Source organism: Vulpes lagopus, chromosome 2, assembly GCF_018345385.1.
Source record: "Vulpes lagopus strain Blue_001 chromosome 2, ASM1834538v1, whole genome shotgun sequence".
Lineage (NCBI taxonomy): Eukaryota > Metazoa > Chordata > Mammalia > Carnivora > Canidae > Vulpes > Vulpes lagopus.
The window spans coordinates 59,149,916-59,174,834 of NC_054825.1; the positions used below are offsets into that span (position 1 = coordinate 59,149,916).

Below are 24,919 nucleotides of genomic sequence, written 5' to 3' on the forward strand. Positions count from 1 at the left end.
CCCTGCCAGTAAGCAGTGGAGACCAGGGCCACATCTCTACTCTGTCTACTGCACCACGCTGGCCAAACTGGAAGGGATGGCAAAGCAAAGGCCCAGAGACAGCAAGCATGGACCTAGTTGGGGTAGGAAGAAACACACATTTTGTGGAGGGAACAGGGACTTTTTAAAAAGATTATTCATTCATTCATTCATTCATTCATTCATTCATTCATTTGACAGAGGGAGAGAATGAGCATGAGTAGGGGGAGCAGCAGGCAGAGGGAGAGGGAGAAGCAGGTTCTCCACTGAGCAGGGAGCCCCATGTGGGGCTCAATCCCAGGACTCTGGGATCATGACGGAGCCAAAGGCAGATGCTTAACCAACTGAGCCACCCAGGAGCCCCAGGAGAGGGATTCTTTAGTGTGACTGGGGCTGGGTTCATCACAGAAAAGAATGAGGACCAGGGCTGAAAAGGCAGATAAGAGGTAGCTTCTATAGGACTCTGTATCCAGATGGAAGCAACAGAAAGCTAGGAGGGAAGGCCCAGCTGTAGGGTAGCCCACCTGTAGCAGCAGGCAGAGGTGTGGAGGGGCCACATCAGGAAGGAAAACAGAAGAGCATTGCCCAAAGCATCTATGCTGAAGACATCAAGGCCTTAACTAGGGCAGCAGCCCTGGGAAAGGAGATGGGCCATCAGAAGTGAGGCCACAGACACAGAGGCCACAGCCTCCAGCAGTAGATGGAAAGTGAAGGACGAGGCAGAGACAGAGACCCCTATGACAAAAATTAATAAACATGCATCACTAAACTCCGGGGTTCCTCTTGGTCCACCTAGTGGAAGCACAGATTGGTACCCCATTTCATTGTACACAGGATAAATTCAAATGGTATGAAAGGTTTTATACACTTTTTTTTCTAAGATTTTATTTATTTATTCATGAAGAAACACAGGCAGAGGGAGAAGCAGGCTCCCTGTGAGGAGCCTGATACAGGACTTGATCCCAGGACCCCGGGATCACGACCTGAGCCAAAGGCAGACGCTCAACCACTGAGCCACCCAGACACTCCTATATACTATTTTTAAAGAGTTTTCCTCTTACCCCGTCCACCTACTTGTCCCCAAAGGCAACCACCATTTATCACTTTGTATCCTTCCTGAGATGGTCTATTTGTGCACAAGAATATATGTGTGTGTATTCATTTTGGGCTTGTTTTTATTAACACAAATGGTATCCATTTACAATAAAGGAAATAAAAACAAGGACCAGGAAACTTCTATGAAGTCCACAGCAGAGCCAGATTTAGAACCCTGACCTCTCCTTAAGCTGTTATTCTGTTTTGCCTTTGAACATTCCGATTCATTCACACAGAGACAACTTATCAAGCACTCTGCAAAGTATCAGAGATATAAAGGATAATATGGTCCATCCTTCAAGATAAGGAGAATGACATATCACCTAACAGCAAAACAAGAATTAGACCAGCATTGTGGCAGGATGCAGTAGTCCTGCTGGAGTCAGTGGCTATTAGGAAATGCAACATATGGCAGCCTGGATGGCTCAGAGGTTTAGCGCCGCCTTCAGCCCAGAGCCTGATCCTGGAGTCCCGGGATCAAGTCCCACGTCGGGCTTCCTGCATGGAGCCTGCTTCTCCCTCTGCCTGTCTTCTCTCTGCCTCTCTGTGTCTCTCATGAATAAATAAATAAAATCTTTAAAAAAAAAAAAAAAAAAAAAAGGAAATGCAACATAGAAGAGATGGCTCTTATCAAACCGTGGCATTGAGTATCCATTACTATATACCAAATTGTCCCCAAACTCAATAGCCTAAAATAACACTAACCATTTATTTATTTATTTATTTGTTTGTTTATTTATTTATTTATTTACACTAACCATTTATTATCTCACAGAGCTTCTAAAGGTAAGGAATCTAGAAGTGACTTAGTTGGGTAGTTCTGGCTCACGTTCTCTGATGAATTGTAGTCAAGACGCTGGTCAAGACTGCAGTCACCTGAAGGCTTGAGTGGGGCTGGATCAGTGAGGATCCAGTTACAAGACGGCTCACTCACATGGCTGTTAACAGGAGGCCTCGGTTCCTTACCACAAGGGACTTTCCACAGGCTGCCTGTGGGCAGCTGGCTTCCCCCAGAGCAAGTGGTTCAAGAGGAAGCAAGAGGAAGCAAGGAAGAAGCTACAGTGTCTTTTATGATCTAGCCTTGGAAGTCATACTCTACCAATTCCTACTGGTGACCCAGATCAGCCCCATTCAACATGGGAAGGGACTACAAAAGAGCAAGGGTACCAGAAAGCATAGATCACTGGGAACCGTCTCAGAGGCTGGCTACCACAAATGCCTCCTATATCCTGATTTGTTTTGACGTTGTACATATTTGCTTCCACACTGTTCCTTATCTAATAGACTTAAAGCTTATGACATGTTCCATTTTCTGCTTAATGTGATCAAAAATTGTGCCAGATTTTTCCACCAAGTAGAAATCTACTTAATGATCTTGGCAAGTCTTTAGAAAAATATTCATCAGTCAGAGTTTAGAGGGTCAGAGAGAATATAGAGATCAGGGAAAGTATAACACAGATTAAGTAGGATTTCTGGTAATAAAATTGAAGTGTTTTTCCTTTCAGATGTTAAAAATTTAACTATCAGCGATATTCTAGTGGCTGTGATGGTCCTGCCTTTTTTTTTTTTTTTTTAAGATTTTATTTATTTATTCATGAGAGACACAGCGACAGAGACAGAGGCAGAGAGAAGCAGGCTCCATGTAAGGAGCCCGATGTGGGACTTGATCCCAGAACTCCGGGATCACACCCTGAGCCAAAGGCAGACAGACACTCAACCGCTGAGCTACCCAGGTGTCCTGGTTCTGCAATTTAGAATAGCCCCTCCCAGTACACTGCCCAGTTCTGTGGGCTGACCGTATCCACACCTGACATCCAACTGGCTACTGGCCCTCAGCGAGTGGCTATACCACTCCTGTCTTGCTCACATACCTGAACTCTGGGCGGTGTCCGTGGATGGTTCAGAGATCTCAAAATATTCATCCATTTGGGGAGACTGGCAAGCATACCACTAGCTTTTCTCACTACTTCTCTAAATGCAGGAAGGCATTTCCAGCAGTGAGACATTATAACAACTTAGCAGATAAGAAACAAATAAGAACTTTCCTCCTACAAACCATACCATCAATGTAGCAAACTTTTCCCTTCATCTACAGTCCCTATCCACCCTCGGCCACTTGTTCATGGACACAGCTTACAAATCCAGGCAACCAGCACTTGGCAAAGAACAAAACTTCACCCCAAAAATGGAGCCCTCCATATCCTACTCTCTTCTCTTTCTGCCCTTCAGCAGAGAGAGGGGCAGGTAAGAACCCCATTAAATACACAACCGGATTGCTGAAGAGACCTCAGAGAACTCGTGCCTCCATCTTAAGTGACAGCAAGGACAAACCATCCAGGGCATTCCATCCTACTTGTAAAGACCAGAGCAGACTTCTTCATAGAAAGAATCTGCTCATAGAAAGAATCTGCTCATGTCTCTCTATCTCTATGTCTCTGCCTCTACCTCTCTCTCTCTCTCTCTCTCTCTCTCTCACACACACACACACACACACACACACACACACGTACACACACGTTTAAAAGTCTTTCATGATTTCCACTGTGAAAAAGAACAAAATCCTCAAGACACACAGGAATACAAGAGCTAGTCCCGATTTGCCTCTCCACCTCCTCTAATACCAGACTTCCCATTGCCCTGCACAACCCAGCCTCACAGGCCTTCACTCAACATCTTGCACAGATCATGCTCTCTCCTGGCACCAAGCCCAATGCACATGCTCTTTCCACCTCCTGGAATATTCTGGAAGGTTTTTAAAAATTCTAGTTATTCATCCTTCAGATGTCTACCATCATTCTCCTCAAAGAAGCTTCCCCTCTCTCCTCCATTTCAAGGCACTTATCACAGCTGAATCACACATTTATACACGTGATTAACTGAATAATATCTGTCTCTTCCTTTTTGCCTGTTTTATTCTCACAGCCCAGAACAGTGCCTGACATAAATGAAATGCACAGTAGATATTTGCTGAATTAACTAAGGACTATGAGTGAACTCATTATTGATGGAGATTCCAAAAACTGTATCAACAATCCATTCCCAAGGTTAGGAATTGATGCTAACATCAAATCTCCTGAATTATTTAAGCCTCGTTCTCTCGTCATTCTTCAGGACAGATGGGAAATGGACAAGGGCTCTCCGTTCTCCTCCCAACCAACCAAAGCCTGTATCAGACAAGGCAGGGGTAGCATGATTTATAGATCATGCTGCTCCATCACTCTTCCTGAGGCCAGGACAAGAGTTTTTGCCTCCTCCCCCAACCCATTAAGTTTCAACACTCTCTCTTCACACTGCATGTGAATTCACTGTGATTTTCTGGGTCATCTGAGTGCTCTGGGTGTCCTGAAAGCCATGCTTCCACCACCCCTCCCCTTGGAGCTGCAGGAAAATGCCCTCCTCCTTAACCATACTCATGAAGCTTCAAAGTATCCTCACTAAAATCTGGCCAACGTCCTACCTATTCCTGTGTGAGGAATTTTCCTAATAGGTCTCCATCGGTTCTTCCTCATGCACTGTGATGTTCTCCACAGAACAGCAGCAGCCAAATGCACTCATGATTCCTGAAAGGAGAGTTCCTTTAAAGCTGTGGGCGTAACCAGGAAACAGAGGTCCTCCTTGTACCTGTTTTATCTTATGAGGTCCTACCCTCTGGAAATCGTAACTGTAACTGGAATCTAATTGACTCTTTAAATAAATGAAATCTATTTTAACTCCTCCCCCAAGTCAATGTTCTTTCTTTGTCTTGCATTTAGGGGATTTAAATGTCCAGGATTTCTCATTGTTAACTCTAAGTTTACTTAAAGGAGTTGAGTACAAAGACAAGCAGGTTCAAAGGGTGCTAACGTCCAGAAACTCTTGCAGAAGTCCTGGGAAAAGGAAGTTATCTTCTTCATTTCTAATTCTTAAGTATTTGGTATGTAAAAGACACACAGGGTGTCAAGGTACAGAATGGATGTGCTACTTCTCTCCTGAATTTTGCCATCCAAAGCAGTAGTAGGAGAGCAGGGTGGTGCTGTCACCCTGCGTATGCCTCAACCACAACATCAAAGCTTCAATCATCATCTTATCTACATGTCTTTCTTCTTCCAAGACTGTAAAAAAATCTTCAAAGCGAGAGACTCAGGTGTGCCTATCTCTGAATCCTCGTGACTGACACTGGTAAGACACACTCAAACGTATGAGGAAAAAGAACAGCTGTCTCTGGGACTCTTACTCTGTCTTCTATGAACCACAGCAAGTGAATCTGGCAGCTCAGTTAAAGCACCAGGAGTGAAGTGTAGAGACATCCTGTTCACCACAGTTCCCTAAGAGGCTTATCAGGACCCATGCACTTGGGATCTGAGTTGCAGCAGGGAGGGGGCACATCCAGGGCTTAGATGGTGGGTCCCAAACAAACATCCTAGGACATATTGAGTTATTTTTTAATCAATATAGAAAGTAAAAGAGCAATGTAATTATTATAAGAGTTACTTCTGGAAGAAAAAAATTAGAAGAAAAATAAAAGGAGACTTTGTTGAACCTTGAACCATCCTCATTTTACTTTTGCCAATGGAAAGTTCTAGGCTACCCCTGGCACACTTGAGTCAGTGGAAATGAGATACTTCCCTTTACGTGGGCACGTGCAACCCTGCCACTTCTCTCATTCTCAACAGTGGTCATGCAGAGTAAGTGAATTATTTGAAGTTGGAAAGTTGAGGAAATAAGAATCTTTTTTACAGGTTCCTTCACTACCCCAGCTCCCATGGAGAAAACAGAAATGAGATTTTTCCCTGAACTAGCCCTATCTTTAAGGGAGGCAATTCCACTGATCCTGAGATTAGCAGTGGTTTTACCATTTGACCCTCTGCTGACTTTTTCCTTTTAAAAAACACTTCAGGGGATCCCTGGGTGGCTCAGAGGTTTGGTGCCTGCCTTCGGCCTGGGGCATGATCCTGGAGTCCAGGATTGAGTCCCGCGTCAAGCTCCCTGCGTGGAGTCTGCTTCTCCCTCTGCCTGTGTCTCTGCCTCTCTCTCTCTCTCTCTCTCTCTCTCTCTCTCTGGGTCTCTCCTGAATAAATAAATTAAATCTTTAAAAAAAGAAAAAGAAAAAAACAGTTCACAGATTGGTAGGAAAGAGGGAAGGAAAATCTAGAAATGACAAGGGAAAGGAACACTGAAACACATCTTTATTTTCAGAAGATGGAATGATATTACCAAATTGTTCAGTGAAACAACATGAAGCCATAATGTGAAGACAGCTCTGGAGGTGAAAGAAGTTGCAATATTACTGAATTTGAATAAAATGTATACAAGTGTTATAGAATTTAAAACATGGACATCATGTTAGAATTTACACTACAGAATGAAACAAGGTGAAAGCACAGAGGCTTGTATATAAATATTTAATGCAAAAACAGGTTGCTTCTACAAATTTCTCAAATATATCATTAATTAAGTCAAATGCAACACTCTTCCACTTGCTTTCCTGTTACTGGACTTGGGTATTTGTTTTCATGTCTCTGAGCTTTCATCCTCCTTCTCTTCCTCCTACCCTAAGCCATCACAGCCCACCAGGAGTGACCCCCACCCTTGTGGAGTGGCTTGCCACCCCACCCAACAGGCTACCCTACCTCTTGCCAACTGCTTCCCCTGGAATTTTCCTGCTCCCAGCAAGGCCTCCACACCAGAGGGAACACCTGGGGCTTAGCTCTGTCTCTTCTTTCTCCCTCACTTCAATCATGGCACCCCGTGGGGTCTCTCCTGCCAGTCCTACCTCTCCTGGCCACCATCCCTCACACCCACATCACATCTCTATCCTCCTCACTTCTTACTTCTAATGATTCTTCTACCTGCTAATCTCCTCTACCTACAGGTCACCGCTAGGAAAGCATGTTCCTATTAGGTCCCTACAACAAACACCAAGTGCTCCCTCACCAATTAAAAACCACTCATGTGGGATGCCCGGGTGGCTCAGCAGTTAAGCGTCTGCCTTCAGCCCAGGGTGTGATCCTGGAGACCCAGGATCGAGTCCCACATCGGGCTTCCTGCATGGAGCCTGCTTCTCCCACTGCCTCTGCCTCTCTTTCTGTGTGTCTCGAATGAATGAATGAATGAATGAATGAATGAATGAATGAATGAATGAATAAATAAATAAATAAATAAATAAAATCTTAAAAAAAAAAAAAAAAACCACTCATGTGGGATGCCTGGGTGACTTAGCAGTTGAGCAATCTGCCTTTGGCCCAGGGTATAATCCCAGTCCCGGGATCGACTCCTGCATGGAGCTCCCTGTGAGGACCCTGCTTCTCTTTCTGCCTATGTCTCTGCCTCTCTCTGTCTCTCTCATTAATAAATAAATAAAATCTTTAAAAAAAAACACTCATGTATCATGGCATTATGATATTCAACAAGTCCTCACATCCCTCTCTGCCTCGCCTTTTCTAAAGTCTTTTTGTATTCTTTTAAAAAAAAGTGTTACTCTGAAAAATTTTAAGCACTAGCAAAATTAGAAAACGTAGTATAATTGTCTCTTATCCATCATGCAGCTTTAATCCTTATCAACACATGGCTAATCTTGTTTCATCCACACCCCCATGTGCTTTCTCCCCCAAGTGGATAATTTTAAAGCAAATTCCAGATAGCCTACCATTTTACCTGTAAATACTTCTGTAAGTTTCTTTAAAAGATAAAAGACTATTATCACTCCTAAAACTTTTGCTTACTTTCTTTCTTAATATCCTTAAACATAGAGACAATGTTTAAATGTTCCCAATGATTCAAATATATTTCGTTTTTTACACTTGGTTTGTTTGAATTGGGATCCAAACATGGTCCACGTGTTAGATCTAGGACTCTGCCTTTCAAAAGTCTCTTTTCACCTGTAATCATCTTAAGTTGTATCATTCCTCAAGGCTCCAGTCTAGACCCGTGTCTCATTTTCCCACCTACAAGGTGCTGAATATGCTGGACTCAGTGCCTCAAATGTTCTTGGCCTCCATGCTCAAATACCACTCATGTTCTACTATATATTGCCCCTCCCAAGCACCTCCTATAGCACTCCTATGTCCACTTCACTCCAGGCATTTACTCTTTCCTACTCTGTAATCAGCTTGAGTGTTACTTCTCTTCTCCCCCTTTTCAATCTTCTGGAAAGTACATTTATCTGATTTACCTTCATAACCTTCACAATACCTTGCCCTTGGCAACAGTTCAGTAAGTAAATTTATAAATGCTACGTTTACTAATAAAATGAAGAAGCGAGGAACGATGGCAAGAGTCTCCCACACACTTTATTTACCCTCCCTGCACTTCCCCTTTATCCACTCATGTAAGAAATATTTGTCACTTAACTGCCATATGTTGGGGCCATAAAATGGCCCAATGGCCAAAAAGTCATATTACGCAATACAAAAATAAAAGTGACTCCTTTAACATCTTCAAAATACCTGTATTTTTAAGACAAATTAGTCCTTCAAGGGTCAACATTAACATTATCATACTGCTCACAGTACCATAATCTCAGACAAGATTTGGTCATTTTCACAATAAACAATTTTTTTTTAAATATTTCATTTATTCATGAGAGACACAGAGAGAGAGAGAGAGAGAGAGAGAGAGAGAGAGAGAGAGGCAGAGACACAGGAAGAGGGAGAAGCAGGCTCCACGCAGGGAGCCTGATGTGGAACTCCAGGATCACGCCTCGGGCCGAAGGTGGCGCTAAACTGCTGAGCCACCGGGCTGCCCTAAACATTTTAATTCATAAATGAGACCCCAAAATACTCTAATGTCTTAGGACTGCCAGGACTTAAAGGGCATCTCTCCTTTTTATCTATTCCTGTAATCCACAAACACTGACCACCTAGTAAATGCCAAGCATACTAGGGAGGCCAAGTGGAAAATGATGACAGTCCTGAGCATGACAGGGAAGATAAAACCTAGAACAAAATTTCCAGCATTCACAGGTCCCTGAAAAAATAAGGTCCAAGAAGCAACCAGGGAACTTCCTGGGGGAGCTGGAAATCTGAGCTGAGGCTACTCTCTGGAAAATCTGAAAACACTAGCCCATCTGCCCTTCTCTTTTGCACAAGGAGCTGCAGATTGGGAAGGGGTATGGATGTGGACCAGCTTCATTTTTCTCCTAGACAGCAGTCATTCACATCCCCACTGACTCTCCATTTCTTCATTGGATCCTGGCCACTGCCACAAACCCAAGGATAGAGAGGACATTTCCTTTTCAAAACTAGAAAGAGTATAAAAGGATATAACACCAAAAACTATGTTATGAAATACAGTGTCAAAGTCCTTTAGGGTCAGGTTTGATAGAATCCCCTTCTTTAACAGACAAAAAGATCTACTTCTCTATGGGAAGGCACTCAAGTAGCTCACCCAATGAGCAAGCCGTGCCTGCTGGGAGGGAAAGATACGCTTCATTCTGCCACACAAGGATATCCCCAAACCACGGCACTCGTGAATTCTCATCTGGGAAGCAGTCAACCTGTTCTTAAAAAGGTGTAGTAGCTGCTTGGATCTACGAAAAGCACTTTTACAGAGTATCTATCTGGAATACCTGTAACAATAAAAAAAAATGTTCTTAACAAAACTTGACGGCTTTCACCTAATGTTCCATTAATTTACAACTTTTATTGCTCAATCTCAAGCCAGATGAAATACTTATTTGACAACGATAAGACAGGGGCAGTGGCGAAAATTAGAAAACCTGATGCCAGGGAGTTGGGATACTTTCTAAGACTTAGCAATGAAATAAAGTCTTTAATGCAACACAGTTCCTCAAAGAAACATCAGTTTCTCGTCCCTTGGGGTAAGTGGTGGGTGAGTTCTTCTCCTGAGGCAGGAAAAGGCTGAAAGCTAATGCACACACACATCTAAGCGACACTCTACAAAATTAAAAAAGTTACACGTAACCCACTCTCCTCCAAGTAGTTAACAGGATAATCTTAAAATTCTATTATAGAATACGCGTATATAAATCATTTAACAAAAAGGCAGCATCTATCCACTAAACTGACACAATTCTTTCCATTATACAGTATTCCATCACATTTGTTCAGCAACCACCTTTGGAAGCAAAAGCTAAGAGGTACAAAACCACAATCACGATGCTCTTTAAGAAACTGCAGGGAAACACAAAAGCAAGGTACAGAAATTCAGGGTCATAGCAGACTTTCTTAAAAGACCTCCCACAACAGCATCTAAGAAAATCCAATAGGAACCACACAACAGGGACTGAAAACCCAGTCAAGGGGGGAATTTGTCCTCCACTTACTTTCACTCCTCAGACATTACACAGACTTAACTATGTGCCAGACACTGTGTTAAAACTCAAGAGACAAAGATCACATGCTGTCGACCTGCAGATGGGTTGAGTTTGGTCTATATCATTCTTCTCTTGCTAATTTAAAAGTCAGAAGATCCCACATCAACATCCAGAGATCTGGCTTCTTGAAAAAGAAAATAAAAAAAAGTAAGAGATTGCAACACGGGCCTAGGATTCCTTCACTGATAACTTTCAACTACAGCAGAGAAGCAACTGACCCTACAGCAAAGGGCACACTTTCTAGTTTGCCACAGTCTCCACCGGGCCTTACTGTCACCCTGACACCACATCCAGAGTCCACTCACTTATGTCCTTGTCTGGGCCCTGAGATATTTGAGCTTGTCACTCCCACTCCAGGGGGACAAAAAGGATAAAAATGGCCCCTGTGCCTGAGAATCTGAGTCTAATGAAGTTGGTAGACATGGTGAATTACAATATGGTATGATACAAACTACAATAGAGGAATAACCAGGGGAACAAGAGAAACCCTAAGAAAGGGTGCCAGTGACCCCACCAAGGGAAGTGGGGGTATCTAGTCACCATCACAGGGGAGAGGACATCTAGGGAGAGCCTTGAGGGATAAGAAGAGGGTGGTCAGGCAGAAAAGAAAAGAAAGAAGGAGGGAAGTCCATTCATATGTGCGCAGAGGTAAAAGGACTAAAGGAATATGGAGTTCTCTGGAGACAGGGTTAGTCAGGGAAAGGACATCTATTACCTACCATGCTAACAATTTTGAATTTACATCTGGAGCAATAGGGAGCCAAGAGAGCCTTTAAGCAGAGGCTGTCATGATCAGATTTGTCCTTTCAGGGAAAGATGCTGACAGTACTATAGAATATGAGCTGGGGCAAAGTACCTTGCTGGCATGCACCCCTTGGGGTGCTAAGGTGAACCCATTTTTGTGTTAGTTTCCTGGTGCTGAGAAACCCCGTGTTCTCTGCCAGTGATCTACGTCTTGGGGAACTCACCTGTTACTTCTTTCACAGACTGGTATAAGACAATGAAGCTATCTTTCTTGAATTGGCATAATGAAAATGCTGCAAATCAACATATAACACTGACCTTAGAAAAGGTCAAAATGCAACAGACTAAGCCTTTACAGATTATCTAGATTCCACTCACCTACCATGTTTCCCTTCCCCACTTACAGTGTCTGTGACAGGATCTAAAAGCTTCTAACAAAATATCTTGCATCCCAAGTGTGGCACAAGTTTAACTTTCCTTATATTCAAATCACTATATAAACATGCCCAAAACACCATCTGCAACTACCCTTCAATGACTAAACCATGTTAACTGGAGCTTTGATGCAAGGTCTAAAGGTGATGAATACATGGTAGGTTCAAAGGAGAATCATCTTACTCAGTAGCCTACTGGTATGTCCTTCATGAAACAATAGCACAGAAAAACCAAGAGCAAGAACACTAGGCTACTGCACAGAAAGATGAAAAAAACAGACATGTCCTCTCAAAGCAATAAAAATTAAATCAATTTCCATTTTCTCCCTCAAACTAAATCAAATCTCAAAAAAACAACAACAACAACAAAAAAACACTAAGGCAAATCAATGAGAAGAGCTTTAAAAACTGTCTCAGTTATAACAACCACAAACAGACTATTTCCCAGGCTTTTTATTGTTATAACAAACAAAACCATCTTTCACTTCTTGTCATTTGCAATTACCATGCCATAATTGAAAATCAGTGAATCACTATGGAGCTTACAGGAGAGAGGGGGCCTCCTATCTCAGAGCTGTCGCTGTAATCATCACAGAATAAACCAACAATATTAAGAGACATCATCATCTTTAACCTGCGCATTGCAGAGACTAAAAACTTTATGTTCTGTAATTCCTCTCATTCCCTAAAGATGGCATGATATTTCAGAGCATTTTCCCCTTTAAAACATTGCTTTTCTCTTCTTCAAAGGCCAAGATGAAAAAAAAAAAAAACAAAGGCCAAGATGAGGCCTGTGCCAAAAGACCTCGACATAATTTTCAATCTATTTACAGCAGCCAAGAATTCAATTAAGAGAAAAATTATCAGGGCGTCTGGGTGGCTCAGTTGGTTAAGAGTCTGCCTTCGGCTCAGGTCATGATCCCACGGTCCTGGGATCAAAGCCCATGGTCCTGGGATCAAAGCCCACATCAGGCTCCCTGCTGAGTACAGGAGTCTGCTTCTCCCTCTCCCTCTGCCTCTTCCCCGTCTTGTGCTCTTTCTCTCTCTCTCTCTCTCTCTCTCTCTCTCTCTCTCTCTCAAATAAATAAATAAAATCTTAAAAAAGGAAAAATGTTCTTACAAGGGTTTGGGCAATTCAGCCTATTAACCCCTCGTGGAACTCTGCTGAGAAAAGATCCTGAACTGTTTAACAGAAGGCTTCATGAGTCAAAAGGAATAGGCTAAGGCAGAGGCAGGGGCAGGGGCGAAGGATTCCAGAAATCTGAGTCCGGTCTGCCACCTTGCCCCATTAGTAGAGCCACACGATGCCCTTGGGCCTGGACCATTAGGCATACATGGAGGGGTCCAGCTCTCAGCTCTCTATTCCACAAGAGGCTCACTCATGAGCCTCTGAATCTCACCTCGAACAAAAGCATTACCCGCATCCTTAACAATTTATGTTGTTATTTACAGACTCAAAGTGGTCAACAGCAGTACTGCTGAGCCCATTATTTGTGAACACCCTCTATTTTCCATGATCTCATGAAACTGAGTTCTTCTCTGTGATGAAAGACAACTGGCAGTTGGTGTGGGTGAGGTGGTCTTGCCCCTTCACCTCTCCTCAAGCCAGACTCTCACGCCCCATGCCCACACGCCCTGGGGTCTGACCAGACCTGGCTCAGTGCCTCACCTTGGTTGCTTCTTCTACACTCTCCCTCAGGGCCTGCAGCTCGGCGTCATACTGCTCCTTCAGCTTGTCCATCTCCAGGTCATGGCTGGACACCTCTTCCTTCAGGGCTCCCTTCAGGGCGGTCAGTTCACGCTCCCGCTTCCTCAAGAGGTCCTCCTGCTCCTCTTTGGCGATGAGCAGATCCTGAAGATCCTGTTTTGCCTGTAAGAGTTCCTAGAGAGAGGAAGCATGGAAGGAAGGGTAGGATTAACCATCTATCTCCTCTCTGGGTGGGCTGCCCAGATGAACTGCCATACTCCCAAGCTGTCCTCTGACCCTCTCCTCCCCACACTACCCACCAGTTTAGACCATCTCCCCCTCTCCTCTTTCACTCCTCTGAGGCTCTCATTCTCCTTGATTTGTCTGCCTTAGCTTTTCTGAGTTTAGTTTGAGGGGGCAAAAGGGAAACTGATTTCATCTTCACTGCTTTGAAGAATGGTCCATCGCCCTTGCCATGGGCCACCACGCTGTTGGTGCTGTTGCTTCATTGGGGGCATGCCAACTGGCTGGCCTCACTTACTGCATACCACCCTTGGGACCCAGCATGTGGTCAAACCCTTAACCCACGCTCCTAGTACTGGGGCTGATGCTGCCATTCTCCTGTCTCACTCGCCCCTCAGAGCAGTGTGCAACACTCACATTCTCCCCTTGTGAACTGCCAAGAGCTCCTGAGGGAAGTCCCAAAACCAGAGCAACAAGTTCCACTACAAATAGCATTCCCTAAACCCAAGTGTGTATTGCCAAAAGCTCAGCATTCCTTTCACTTCGCCATCTTTGTCCCACATCCACTAAGCTCTCCTCAAGCCAGGGATGTGCTCACTTCACGTTGGCGGGACTCAGACACAGCCACTTCCACTTCCTCTCCACCTGGCTGTTCTCCCACCCGCAGCCACTTCATGCACACATCCAGCTGCCCCTTGGCGGCCCGCTCCAAGCCTTCCTCCATCTGTGATCTTTTTTTCTGCCATTTTCCTCCCTTCCCTTCTCTTTGCTTGGATCTATGTTCTTTCCCTCAGGGAGCAAGAATCCACTGGGTCAAGGGCAAAACAAAAAACAAAACCAAACCCAAAAAACCAAACTTCTCCGTGACACTTTCTGAAAGTATAATTTCTGTCCACTGTGCTTCTTCACCACACAGTCACTCCTTAACCTCTTGCTATATGGCTTTGGATCCTATTGCACTACAACTGTCCTCTCCAAGGTCATAGTGACCTCTTAATCACCAGATCCAGGCTTCTTCCAGTCCTCACTTTTCTAGACCCTTCTTTGATCCTCCCCACCTGTCTCCTTAAAATTCTCTTTTGCCTTGTAACTGAAAGACAGTACATGCTTCTGTTTTCTTCCCTCGGGCTGCTTTTTCTATGACAATCTTTTCTGGCTTTTCTCTCCCTCTTCCCAAAAGCTAAGATGATCCCCAAGAATGTAGCTCTGCATTCTTTATTCTTTTTTTGGCAAGTTCATCTATTTTTCCCTCTGACTATTAATTCTAAGCAAGGAACTCCCAAACCTTTACCTCTGACTCTTATCTGAATTCAGACCTGCACTTCCAGTGACCTGCCAGATATATCCATACGGATGTCCCACACACAACTCAGATTCAGTAGGTTCATATTTTTTGGTGAATTCTTCATGTTCCTTCCTTTCCTCCTCCTTTGTTCATTATTCTTAAAAACAGCACCACCTACTTGGGGGTTTGGAAGCATCCTTGACCTCTCTTGCCCTTGCCCATCACAACTAAAAAGTTAGTTCTGGAACATCTTAGATCCTTTCCTTCACCTCCCTGGTTTAGGCTCTCCTGACACTCAACTGCTGCCTGCATTCAGTCACTCCTCTGTGGCTCCTATGACATTATCCATATGCATCCTCTGTCTCAAGTGCTCTTTTTCCCTCTCATTCCCTCCTCTCTTTGCCTTTCAGAAAATCTCCAAAAGAGTCAGATACAGCAGGACCTCCCCCAAGAAGTCTTCCTTGAATCCCCCTCCTGATACTCATCTCACTTTAGCTGTACATCTCAGAGCATTTAATACTTTTACCTTGCAGTCCATAGGGTTTTCTGTTTTCTTTCCTCCCCTGCTAGACCATCAGCCCCTTGAAAGGAGGATACAGATCTGATCATATAGTTTTGGTGCACTGGATCAACGTTATTGGGAATGTGTCTGTTTTGAATATAAATGAATTAACATGTGCAGTACAGCAGAAGTCGGGAGATAACCAGAATTCTAAATCAGTCTTTGTTTTCACTGGTGGCTTCTGAGTCAATACACTTCCTGTTTTCTTGGACTTCTGGGGAATCAGAGGAATGGCTGCCATCTGGGGAGCCAAGGCCTCAGAGATGGGAAAGTACTTGCCATTCAAGAAGTATGTCACTGATGAGGGGATGAAAATATAACTGGCAATGGAATCTCTTTCCCTTTCTCCGGGACATGCACATCCATTGAACCAGGGGAAGCTCTGCAGTCCCAGGGTGGAGCTGCACTGCTTAGACCAAGACTTGGCCCTTCCAGAATCTTGCTAGCAGGCAACTAATAAGTTCTGATGAAATGTCAAGAGATTCATCCAGGTAACTAGGGAAATTCTGGTTCTTCCAAAGCACCAAGCACAGAACACCTATGCAAATCTTATGAAAAGATAGCCTGTCCTGATATTTGTCAAAGGAGGACATCCTGGTGGAGATGCTGCTAACCCCTCCTTAAAGAGCACCAGAGACTCCCCATCACTATTGCTACTGGCTACCCCTGCAGGTCTTCCTGGGCTTTCTGCCAGCCTCTTCCTGAGAGTCCTTGTGATTCTAACCCCCATTTCCTGCTCTTATTCTCACACATTTCTCAGTTGTTTTGATGATAAGGCAGTTCCTCTCCCCACACTAATCTTTTCCAGGATATATCTGTGTTTTGTGCTGCCTTTTGTGTACTGCCACCAATGCATGTCAAGAACCTAGGTTTTTATGGTCCGTCTGACACCAACGTGCCGTTATCCGTGGCTGCGGCTATTGCCTAAGTGGCCTATGTTGTACAAATCCAATCAGATTACACTTCACCCTATCACCTCAAAGCACTTGGAAGTTTTCCAAGGTAGAGACTGAGGAGGACAAGAGATTTCAAAAACTTTACTTCATCACCTCAGTAGCCTTATTGCCAATCATCTCAAGCCAAAGAAAGGAGAAAAAATATATACATTTAAAAACATAAGTAAATATCCATCAGAGATGATCACACGTCTCTGCAGACACCAACCAAAGGAAACAAAGGGAGGCTATGGTCAACTGGAATCAGCACCTTCAAAACCTATATGCATCCAGGCTAGCTGCATATAAAAAAGTATCCATGAGATAGAAACCTAGGCAGTATGTATGTGAGTATGTGGGCAGGGAGAAGCTACAAATTTGACTATGCTTGATACTTAGCATGTAAGAAGACCTGTGCTGAGCATTTCCAAAAATCCCAGGAGATGAATATTCAAAAATAATATTATCCTCATTCACAAATTGGAAAAAAAAACAAACAAGCATAGAGGTCTGTGACACTAACATCCTTATGATCACACAGCTTATACGTGCAAGACTGGGATACTGGCTGGATGCCACTGCCCCTGCTCTTTATCATACAGCCTCTGTGGGCCTGATGACAAGACTACATACCCAAGAGGAGCTGAGGAGCAAACAACTATACCATGTTCAGTCTCTTAGATGCAAACACAACCGAACACTGTATTTGGCTGGAAGAGCCTGTGAGAAGGTCCACCTCTAAAAGAAAAAAAGAGATGTACTGAAAAGGATAGTAGGGAAGCTGAAAGAAAAAGAAAGTACACTCTGGGACCTGGCTGTTAGTAGTAGCAGCAAGTGGCAGTCCTGACAGCAGGTACACTGACCCGCACACACCAGAATATACGAGGCAGCAACTTACTTGCCTATAGAAGGCCTTATTTCACACACCACCTATTCATAGGTATTCCATGTCAAACTGAGAAAAATGCTGATCTCTTCTGTGTACATGTTTCCCGGAAGTTCTATAGGGTCTCTATCTGTGGCCCACACTCATTGAAAGGATGCATAAAAGGTTTCATATCAAAATTGTAGTTGATAGGGAATTATGTAATTTTCCCCCCAGAAGAATGGCCTAGAAAGCAGATCACAGCTGCTGAAAAACATATTTTTTTAGCTTTTAATTAAAATTTGTAAATGTACAGTAATATCCTATAAGTATATTACTGTTAGAGATTTCATTTCTGAGCACAGTCTATCCTCAGATCAATACAATTATGGTACCAGAATATCCCAAGTACTTGCATTTTGGCAAATGCCAGGGAAATTACCAGACTCTGTTGCACCAAGGTCCATCTGTCAACACTGCATGTTCCCATCAAAGATGATGGTGGGGGCAGCCCGGGTGGCTCAGCAGTTTAGCGCCGCCTTCAGCCCAGGGCCTGATCCTGGGGACCTTAGATCCAGGGCCTGATCTTGGGGACCTTAGATCGAGTCCCACGTCAGGCTCCCTGCAGGGAGCCTGCTTCTCCCTCTGCCTGTATCTCTGCCTCTCTCTCTCTCTCTCTGTCTCTCATGAATAAATAAATAAAACCTTAAAAAAAAAAAAAAAAAAAGACGATGGTGGGTAATTAGAAACTCCCCTGTCATGGCACTTAGAGCAAGGTCTCATGTTCACCCATTACTCCCAGAATGGAGGGAAATACACTTATGGACAAAGAAGTGTTTGAAAACTTGCTTTGTAATCATTTTTGTAACTTGAGTTTAAAAAAAAAGTTCAGAACCACCAACTATTTAACTAAGAATAACAAAATCATCTTAATTTTGGTCAGTTATATGGCTTATCCTAAGAGAATGGTATTTTTTACTTTCTTTCTTCCTTCCTTCTTTTTTTTTTTAGCTTTATTCTTACTGTTACTTCACTGGTTTTGTATTGGTGTCCAATGTTATTAAACAAAATGGAAAGTATTAAAAGAGATTTCATGAAAAAACCTTGTGCATTATGGCAAGCCTCACAAAACAAAAAGCCTTCAACCTTTTCCAAACACTTAAAAGCAGCAGTATTTAATGTTCACTGTGTTTAAGAGCCTGTTCTAAGCCAAATGCCATGGAAAACTCAGCCATGACTTTAATCTGTTATCAGAATCCCCCAGGCCATTTTTTATTAAGATATGAAGAATAAATTGAATGTGATGAGGCGATAGGGTCTATTTTATTAGTGGTATTGACACCACAGGTCATGTTTTAAACATTGCTGACAACTCAAAGGAGCCTGATTGAAACAGTAAGGGTGAACCTCCAGAGAGACCCACACTGACACAAAGAAATTAACTGTGCCTTAACTAATCTTACAGAAAGACTGCAGTAGATAATATTCCTCCTGTTACAGGAAAGAGGCAAATAATCAGAAAGCCAGCAATATCGGCTATTTTAAGAGCAGATGTACTCTGTTTTCTTTTCTGTGTCTCTCATTACTAGCCTGAAAACACATCACCAAAACTGAGGCTCATATCCTTATCCTAGTTACCACTATAAATAAGTCAATAAACTACTTAGTCAATTAAATTATATTCATTAATATATGCTCAGTACATTGTACTTAAAAAGGCAAAGGAGCATGTGGTTCAGTTCAGAATTATTCCCTTTTCTTAAAATAGTGACAGCTCTAAAATAATTTAAATACTGAAATTTATCCATTTGCTCTGTTGCTTGGCACTGTGTGAGGCATGAAATGGGGGAAGAAGCAAAACCAACATGTTCTTGAACTAACTGGCTAGTAGAAGAAAAGGACAGATACAAAATAGAGCAAGGTCAAATGTGCTAAACTGAACCTATAAGGAAATAGGATTTCAGGTGAAAGGACAACAACTATAGGTTTCAGTTAGTGAGAAAATCCAGCAACTTAAGAGACTTACCAACAGCAAAGATAACACCTTCCTCTTTTAGAATCAATAAGGTGTCCACATAAGAATCCATAGGAGATGGGAAAGTCTTCTATTTAAATTTGTGAAGCTACATTTTTATGGAAAGCCATAAAGTGTACAGTGACATCATTTCTGGGAACTTAACCTTAGGAAATTTTTCTAAGGAGGTAGAAGGATACATGTGAAAAACGTTCAACACATTTTTATGTATTGGGGGAAAAAAGAGAAAAACAATAAATATAAAAGAATGATGACATTTATTATGGTTTATCTCCTTTAAAAATGAAATATGATGACTATAGAGTATAATAAGGAAAACTGTTTCTGACAAATGAACTTTTAAAAAGATTTATTTATTTATTCATTTGAGAGAAAGTAAGAGCATGCACACACAAAGAAGGGGCAGGAGAGGGACAGAGAATCTGAAGCTGACTCCACCCTAAGCTCAGAGTCTGACATGGGGCTTGATCTCATGACCCCAAGATCACTACCTGAGCCAAACCAAGAGTCAGATGCTCAACTGACTGTGCCACACAGATGACCCTTGAAAAAAGAACTTTTAAAAGCAGGTATCAAAGCTGTAAGAGTAGATGAAAGCTATCAATGATATGGAGACAATGTAGAAATAAATGTAGAAATAAAAATAGAAGATGTAGAAATAAAAACAGTCAATAATATGTTAGGAAAATATGTTTCTGCCACCCCTCCATTTTAAAATTCCATTTTATACTGTTTAAAATTTTTAATTTTGTTTTGAGAGAGAGAAAGAGAGCACACGAACAGGGGAGGAAGACCAGAGGGAGGGAAGGAGGGAGGAGAAGGGAGAGGTAGAGAGAGAGAGAGAGAGAGAGAGAGAATCCTAAGCAGGCTCCATGCTCAGTGCAGAGCCCAATGTAAGGCTCAAACTCAGACCCTGAAATCATGACTGGAGCTGAAATTAACAGTTGGATGCTTAACTGACTGAGCCACCCAGGAGCCCCCATTTTATGAGGTTTTCATATTTTAGTGACAAATACACCCATTTTAAAAGCCCCATTCTAATGTACCTTGTCTTTGTAACTCAGCCCCTAGAAGAAGGTAGAGCCACAAGAAGCAGTATTATTATTATTTTTAAAGATTTTATTTATTTATTCATTAGAGACAGAGACACAGGCAGAGGGAGAAGCAGGCTCCGTGTAGGGAGCCTGATATGGGACCCGATCCCGGGTCTCCAGGATCACGCCCTGGGCCGAAGGCAGGCGCTAAACTGCTGAGCCACCCAGGGATCCCCAAGAAGCAGTATTAATACCACAAAGTGGTGGTTTTTAAGATAAAGGTCATTGGATAAAGAGAGAAATAGGTGCTAAGACGCCCAAGGCCTTCTCAGGAGGAAAGGTCTAAGTGGAGACAGAGATGCTCATGTGGGGAGAAGAGAAACAACTCCCTTCTGCCCATATGAGAAATGAATTCAGGGGAATCCCTGGGTGGCTCAGCGGTTTGGCATCTGCCTTCAGCCCAGGGCATAACCTGGGGACCTGGGATCGAGTCCCACATTGGGCTCCCTGCATGGAGCCTGCTTCTCCCTCTGCCTGTGTCTCTGCCTCTTTCTGTCTCTCATGAATAAATAAATAAATAAATCTTTAAAAAAAAAAGAGAGAGAGAGAGAGAGAGAGAGAGAGAGAGAGAGAGAGAAATGAATTCATGAAAACACCTATACTGAGTGGCCACAAGCATTCTGCTCTCTGCTACCGCGAAATCATGGGGAACAAACTCTAAGTTCCAAAGAGTAAGAACTAAAATCCCTCCTGGAGAATTACTCCAAAACTAAACAAGGAAGGAGGTGAGAAAACACTTGACAGCCAAGACTTGGAGACAGCCAGAAATTTGAACTCCAAAACCAAGACAAAAAAAAAGACCCAGGCCATCAGGGAGAAAGCTGCAGAAAATGAGAAGTAAATGCTGACAAGGTACCTTTATTGTTTCATTTTTGTGTGGTATCTTCTCCTTTTTTTTTTTTTTTATTACATTATTCTAAATTGTGTATCATTTATTTGTTGACTGTTTCTACAAACTGAAACTTATAAGGAAATAAGCTTCAAAACTATACCAAAAATACAGGTTCTGATAATTACAGCCAATATCAAAACATCTAAATGGGCACAGAGATAGACGTTCTATTTCTAATGCCCAATTATACCCATTCCCAACAAAAAAAAATGTAGATCTTCACAACCTATGTGTGCATCTATCCCCTCAACAGGATGGTGATTTAATTCAGGGAAGAGATAACGATCGTCTTTGGGAAACCACACAATAATTAATCAATGGTAAGCAGAGGAAAGAGTCCACCTCATCCACTGACTCTGAGAATCATTAAGAATTGAATATTCAATAGGAAATATACTGATATGGGTGGAAGCCAGACAGGCAGCCTATGTATATAGCAAATAAATTCATTCATTCATAACGCATCCATCCAACCAGCCACCAAATATTTACCACGTGCTATATGTCCCAGACATTGGGATAGCTGCTGTGAATAAAATGCTAAGCCAACCATCACCAACCCTGCTTCCTGGAGCTTCCACTCTTGTGGGGGCCTTAAACAAAAACTGTGGTAAATGCTATATGGGCATGAACATCTTTAAAATGCTTTCCCATGACTAGCATGACTTACAAAGTGTTTTTGCCCAAAGTTTAACCTGAATCTATTACTATTTAGATCTCACTTCAAATTTACTGGAAATGATGGAGGTAGAACAAGTCAATGGACACCATATGAAAATAAACAAATTCAGAAATGTGGGCCATTGGTCTGGTCTCTGGAAAATCAATGGGACAGAAGAAAGAGAGCAAGCAATAGGAAATTGGTGGCAGGATCTATACTAAGATAATTAAACTCAGAGAGAGAGAACAATTAAAGCAATATACAATTCTTGATTGGATCCTGGCTTGGGGGTGGGGGAAGCAATTATAAAATATACTTGAGGGGGGATCCCTGGGTGGCGCAGCGGTTTAGCGCCTGCCTTTGGCTCAGGGCACGATTCTGGAGTTCCGGGATCGAGTCCCACGTTGGGCTCCCGGCATGGAGCCTGTTTCTCCCTCCTCCTGTGTCTCTGCCTCTCACTCTCTCTCTCTGTCTATCATAAATAAATAAATAAATCTTTAAATATAGATATATATATATATTTGAGGGCCAACTGAAAAAATTTTGAATAAGGACCAGGTATTAGAATTATTGTTATAAGAATTACTAATTGTTTTAGGTATGATTATAGTATTATGGTTATAACAAAATCCCTAATTTTTTAAAGATGCATGCTAAAGAATTTAGGGGTGAAATGTGGTATTATCTATAATTTACTTTGAAATCATTCAGCAAAGACAAATAGATGAACTGATGAAAAGATAATAGGAAAAATGAATGGATGTGAAGAAACAGGGTAAGTATGACAAATGTTGACAACTGGTGCATTTGGGTTGGGACTCTATGGGGTTAACAAATTACTTTCTACCTTCCTGTATGGTTGAAATTTTTCCTAAGACAAAGTTTAAAAAGTATTACATGATATTTTTATGGAATCTAGCCATAGGCACAGTGGAGCAAATGCACATAACAGAATATAGTTCATCACATCCAGTCTCCCCACCACCTCCACCCATCCCATCCTCTCCAGGCAGATGGGGCCTCTCATTACTGGATCCCACAGCCCCCCTTACCTCAATCAGAGCTCCCTTTTCCCTGTCCTCAGATCGTTTAGCACTGTCCAATTCATCATGCATTTCTGAGAGCTGGTCCTGGAGATCCCTGATCTCAGTCTGGTGCTGTTCCCGTTCCATCTTCACCTGGAACAATCTGGCAGGGGAGGAAACCCATCAGAGAGAATGTCCTAGGCCCTCCTTTTTCTCATCCAGTCTAATTTCAAACCTTTAGATGGTCAAGCAGAGTTATCTAAAGCCCCAAGGAGCCTCTGATTCTCTGTTCTATACTAAACAAGGAATCACAAACCAGAAAAGGCACTGGTAAGAACTCATGTCTGGAATCTAATTTGCCCAATAAGAAGGCCATTGAGAACTCAAACCAATGCAATGGGGAAGGTTATAAAGTTACATAAGGTGGCAGTTTCTTCCCCAAAAGGAGAGCACAGGGTATTATAATTTAGACAATAAGAAAGATAAGAAATTGACCCAAAAGCCCACAACCTCTTTGATAATGCTTTCACCAAAGCCACCCTTTTCCCTACCCCCTACTCTGTCATCAGCCTCAGGAGAATCAGCAAATTATGGTCTACTGGCCAATTTGGCCCACAGCCAAATATTGTAAATAGTTTTATCAGAATATAGCCATGCTCATTCACTTATGTGTTACCCATGGTCATTTGCACAATACAGTGGCAGAATTGAATGGGTCCAACAGAGAGACCAGATGGCCCATAAACCATAAAGTATTAAATATCAGACAGAAAAAGTTTGCCAGCCACTGTTCTAAATCTAAATTTACAACTATTTTACCTTTTGATTTTGTAAAATCTATTTAGTACACCCTAAATTTTGTTTTTTTCACAAATTTTTCCAAAATTAACCTCTAAAAATGTTTTAAAAAGCAAACACCACATTGTCAAAATTGCAAAGGCAATCAAATTATTTTATTATACAATGCCTTATTTCTCTTGAATTTCCTTCTCAATTTCAGTCCTGGCTTAAACCTTCACTTAAGGAGTCCACCACGGCCAAAGAGCTTCATAGCACTGTACATTTTCAGACTTTGGTTTCAGATCCTTTTGTCACAGATTTTACTATGACACAATGACAGGGCCATCGTGGCTTTGACTTTCCCTCTCTGCAAACTCAACATAAGTATCTGGTCGGCATCATTCAGGATAAAATCCACAAACTGGGAGATTTCAGAAATCATAGGACATGCCTTTTGGAGGCTGGGTACAGTCCATGGAGAGTGCTTACCAGTCTCCATGTGTCACCAGCTTCACAATTTTACAAGGATAAGAGGGAGAAAAGGAAGGGTCAGAGGACCCTATAGTAGTATTTGGAAGGCTGGGTCGTAGTAAACGGACAAAAAGGTTTTTGCTACCTCGGATGCAAGAACCCAGGAAGGGCACAGGCTCTTGGGCCAGAACTCACTCCTCCAGGTTCTTGCGGAGCTCCCCTTCACTCTCTTCCAGGCGCTGCTGTAGCATGGAGTTCTCTTCCACTTTACTATCATGCTGGCCCTGGAGCTCCTCCAAATTTGCTTTCATTCTCTCTCTCTCTTCTTTGATGTTCTGCTGATTCTAACATGAATACATGTGATGTTAAAGCACCTCCCCTGAACATTAACGTAATGCCACAGAAGCCTCCCTTGAAACTCTTGACGGCCTCCACGCCTTTGCGCTTACTTATCACACAATTTATTTATTTTTTTTTTTAAAGATTTTATTTATTCATGAGAGACACAGGGAGAGGGAGAGAGGCAGAGACACAGGCAGAGGGAGAAGCAGGTTCCACGCAGGGAGCCCGACGCGGGACTCGATTCCGGGTCTCCAGGATCACGCACTGGGCTGAAGGCGCGCTAAACCGCTGAGCCACCTGGGCTGCCCTTATCACACAATTTAATGAACCCACATCATTAGGCTGGGGGTTTGCAGCTAGAAAGAATATCAAATATTGAATGAGTTGTAATACTCCCAAAAGAAATAAAGACAGCTAAACTTCAGTCTGCTATTTCCA

The 24,919-nt window shown here is 42.6% G+C and overlaps 1 protein-coding gene across 5 annotated transcripts in view; it reads right to left on the bottom strand.

Moving 5' to 3' along the window:
* The window catches only part of CGNL1 (cingulin like 1), a 162,894-nt gene that overhangs the window by 69,422 nt on the left and 68,553 nt on the right, over window positions 1-24,919 (bottom strand). For all 5 annotated transcript variants that reach the window (XM_041744748.1, XM_041744750.1, XM_041744751.1 and 2 more), the window contains exons 6-8: window positions 24,335-24,483; window positions 22,916-23,051; window positions 13,274-13,486 (exon numbers count right to left, since the gene is read on the bottom strand). In XM_041744748.1, coding sequence (XP_041600682.1) covers window positions 13,274-13,486; window positions 22,916-23,051; window positions 24,335-24,483 — 498 coding nt within the window. The remainder of the gene's footprint in view (window positions 1-13,273; window positions 13,487-22,915; window positions 23,052-24,334; window positions 24,484-24,919) is intronic.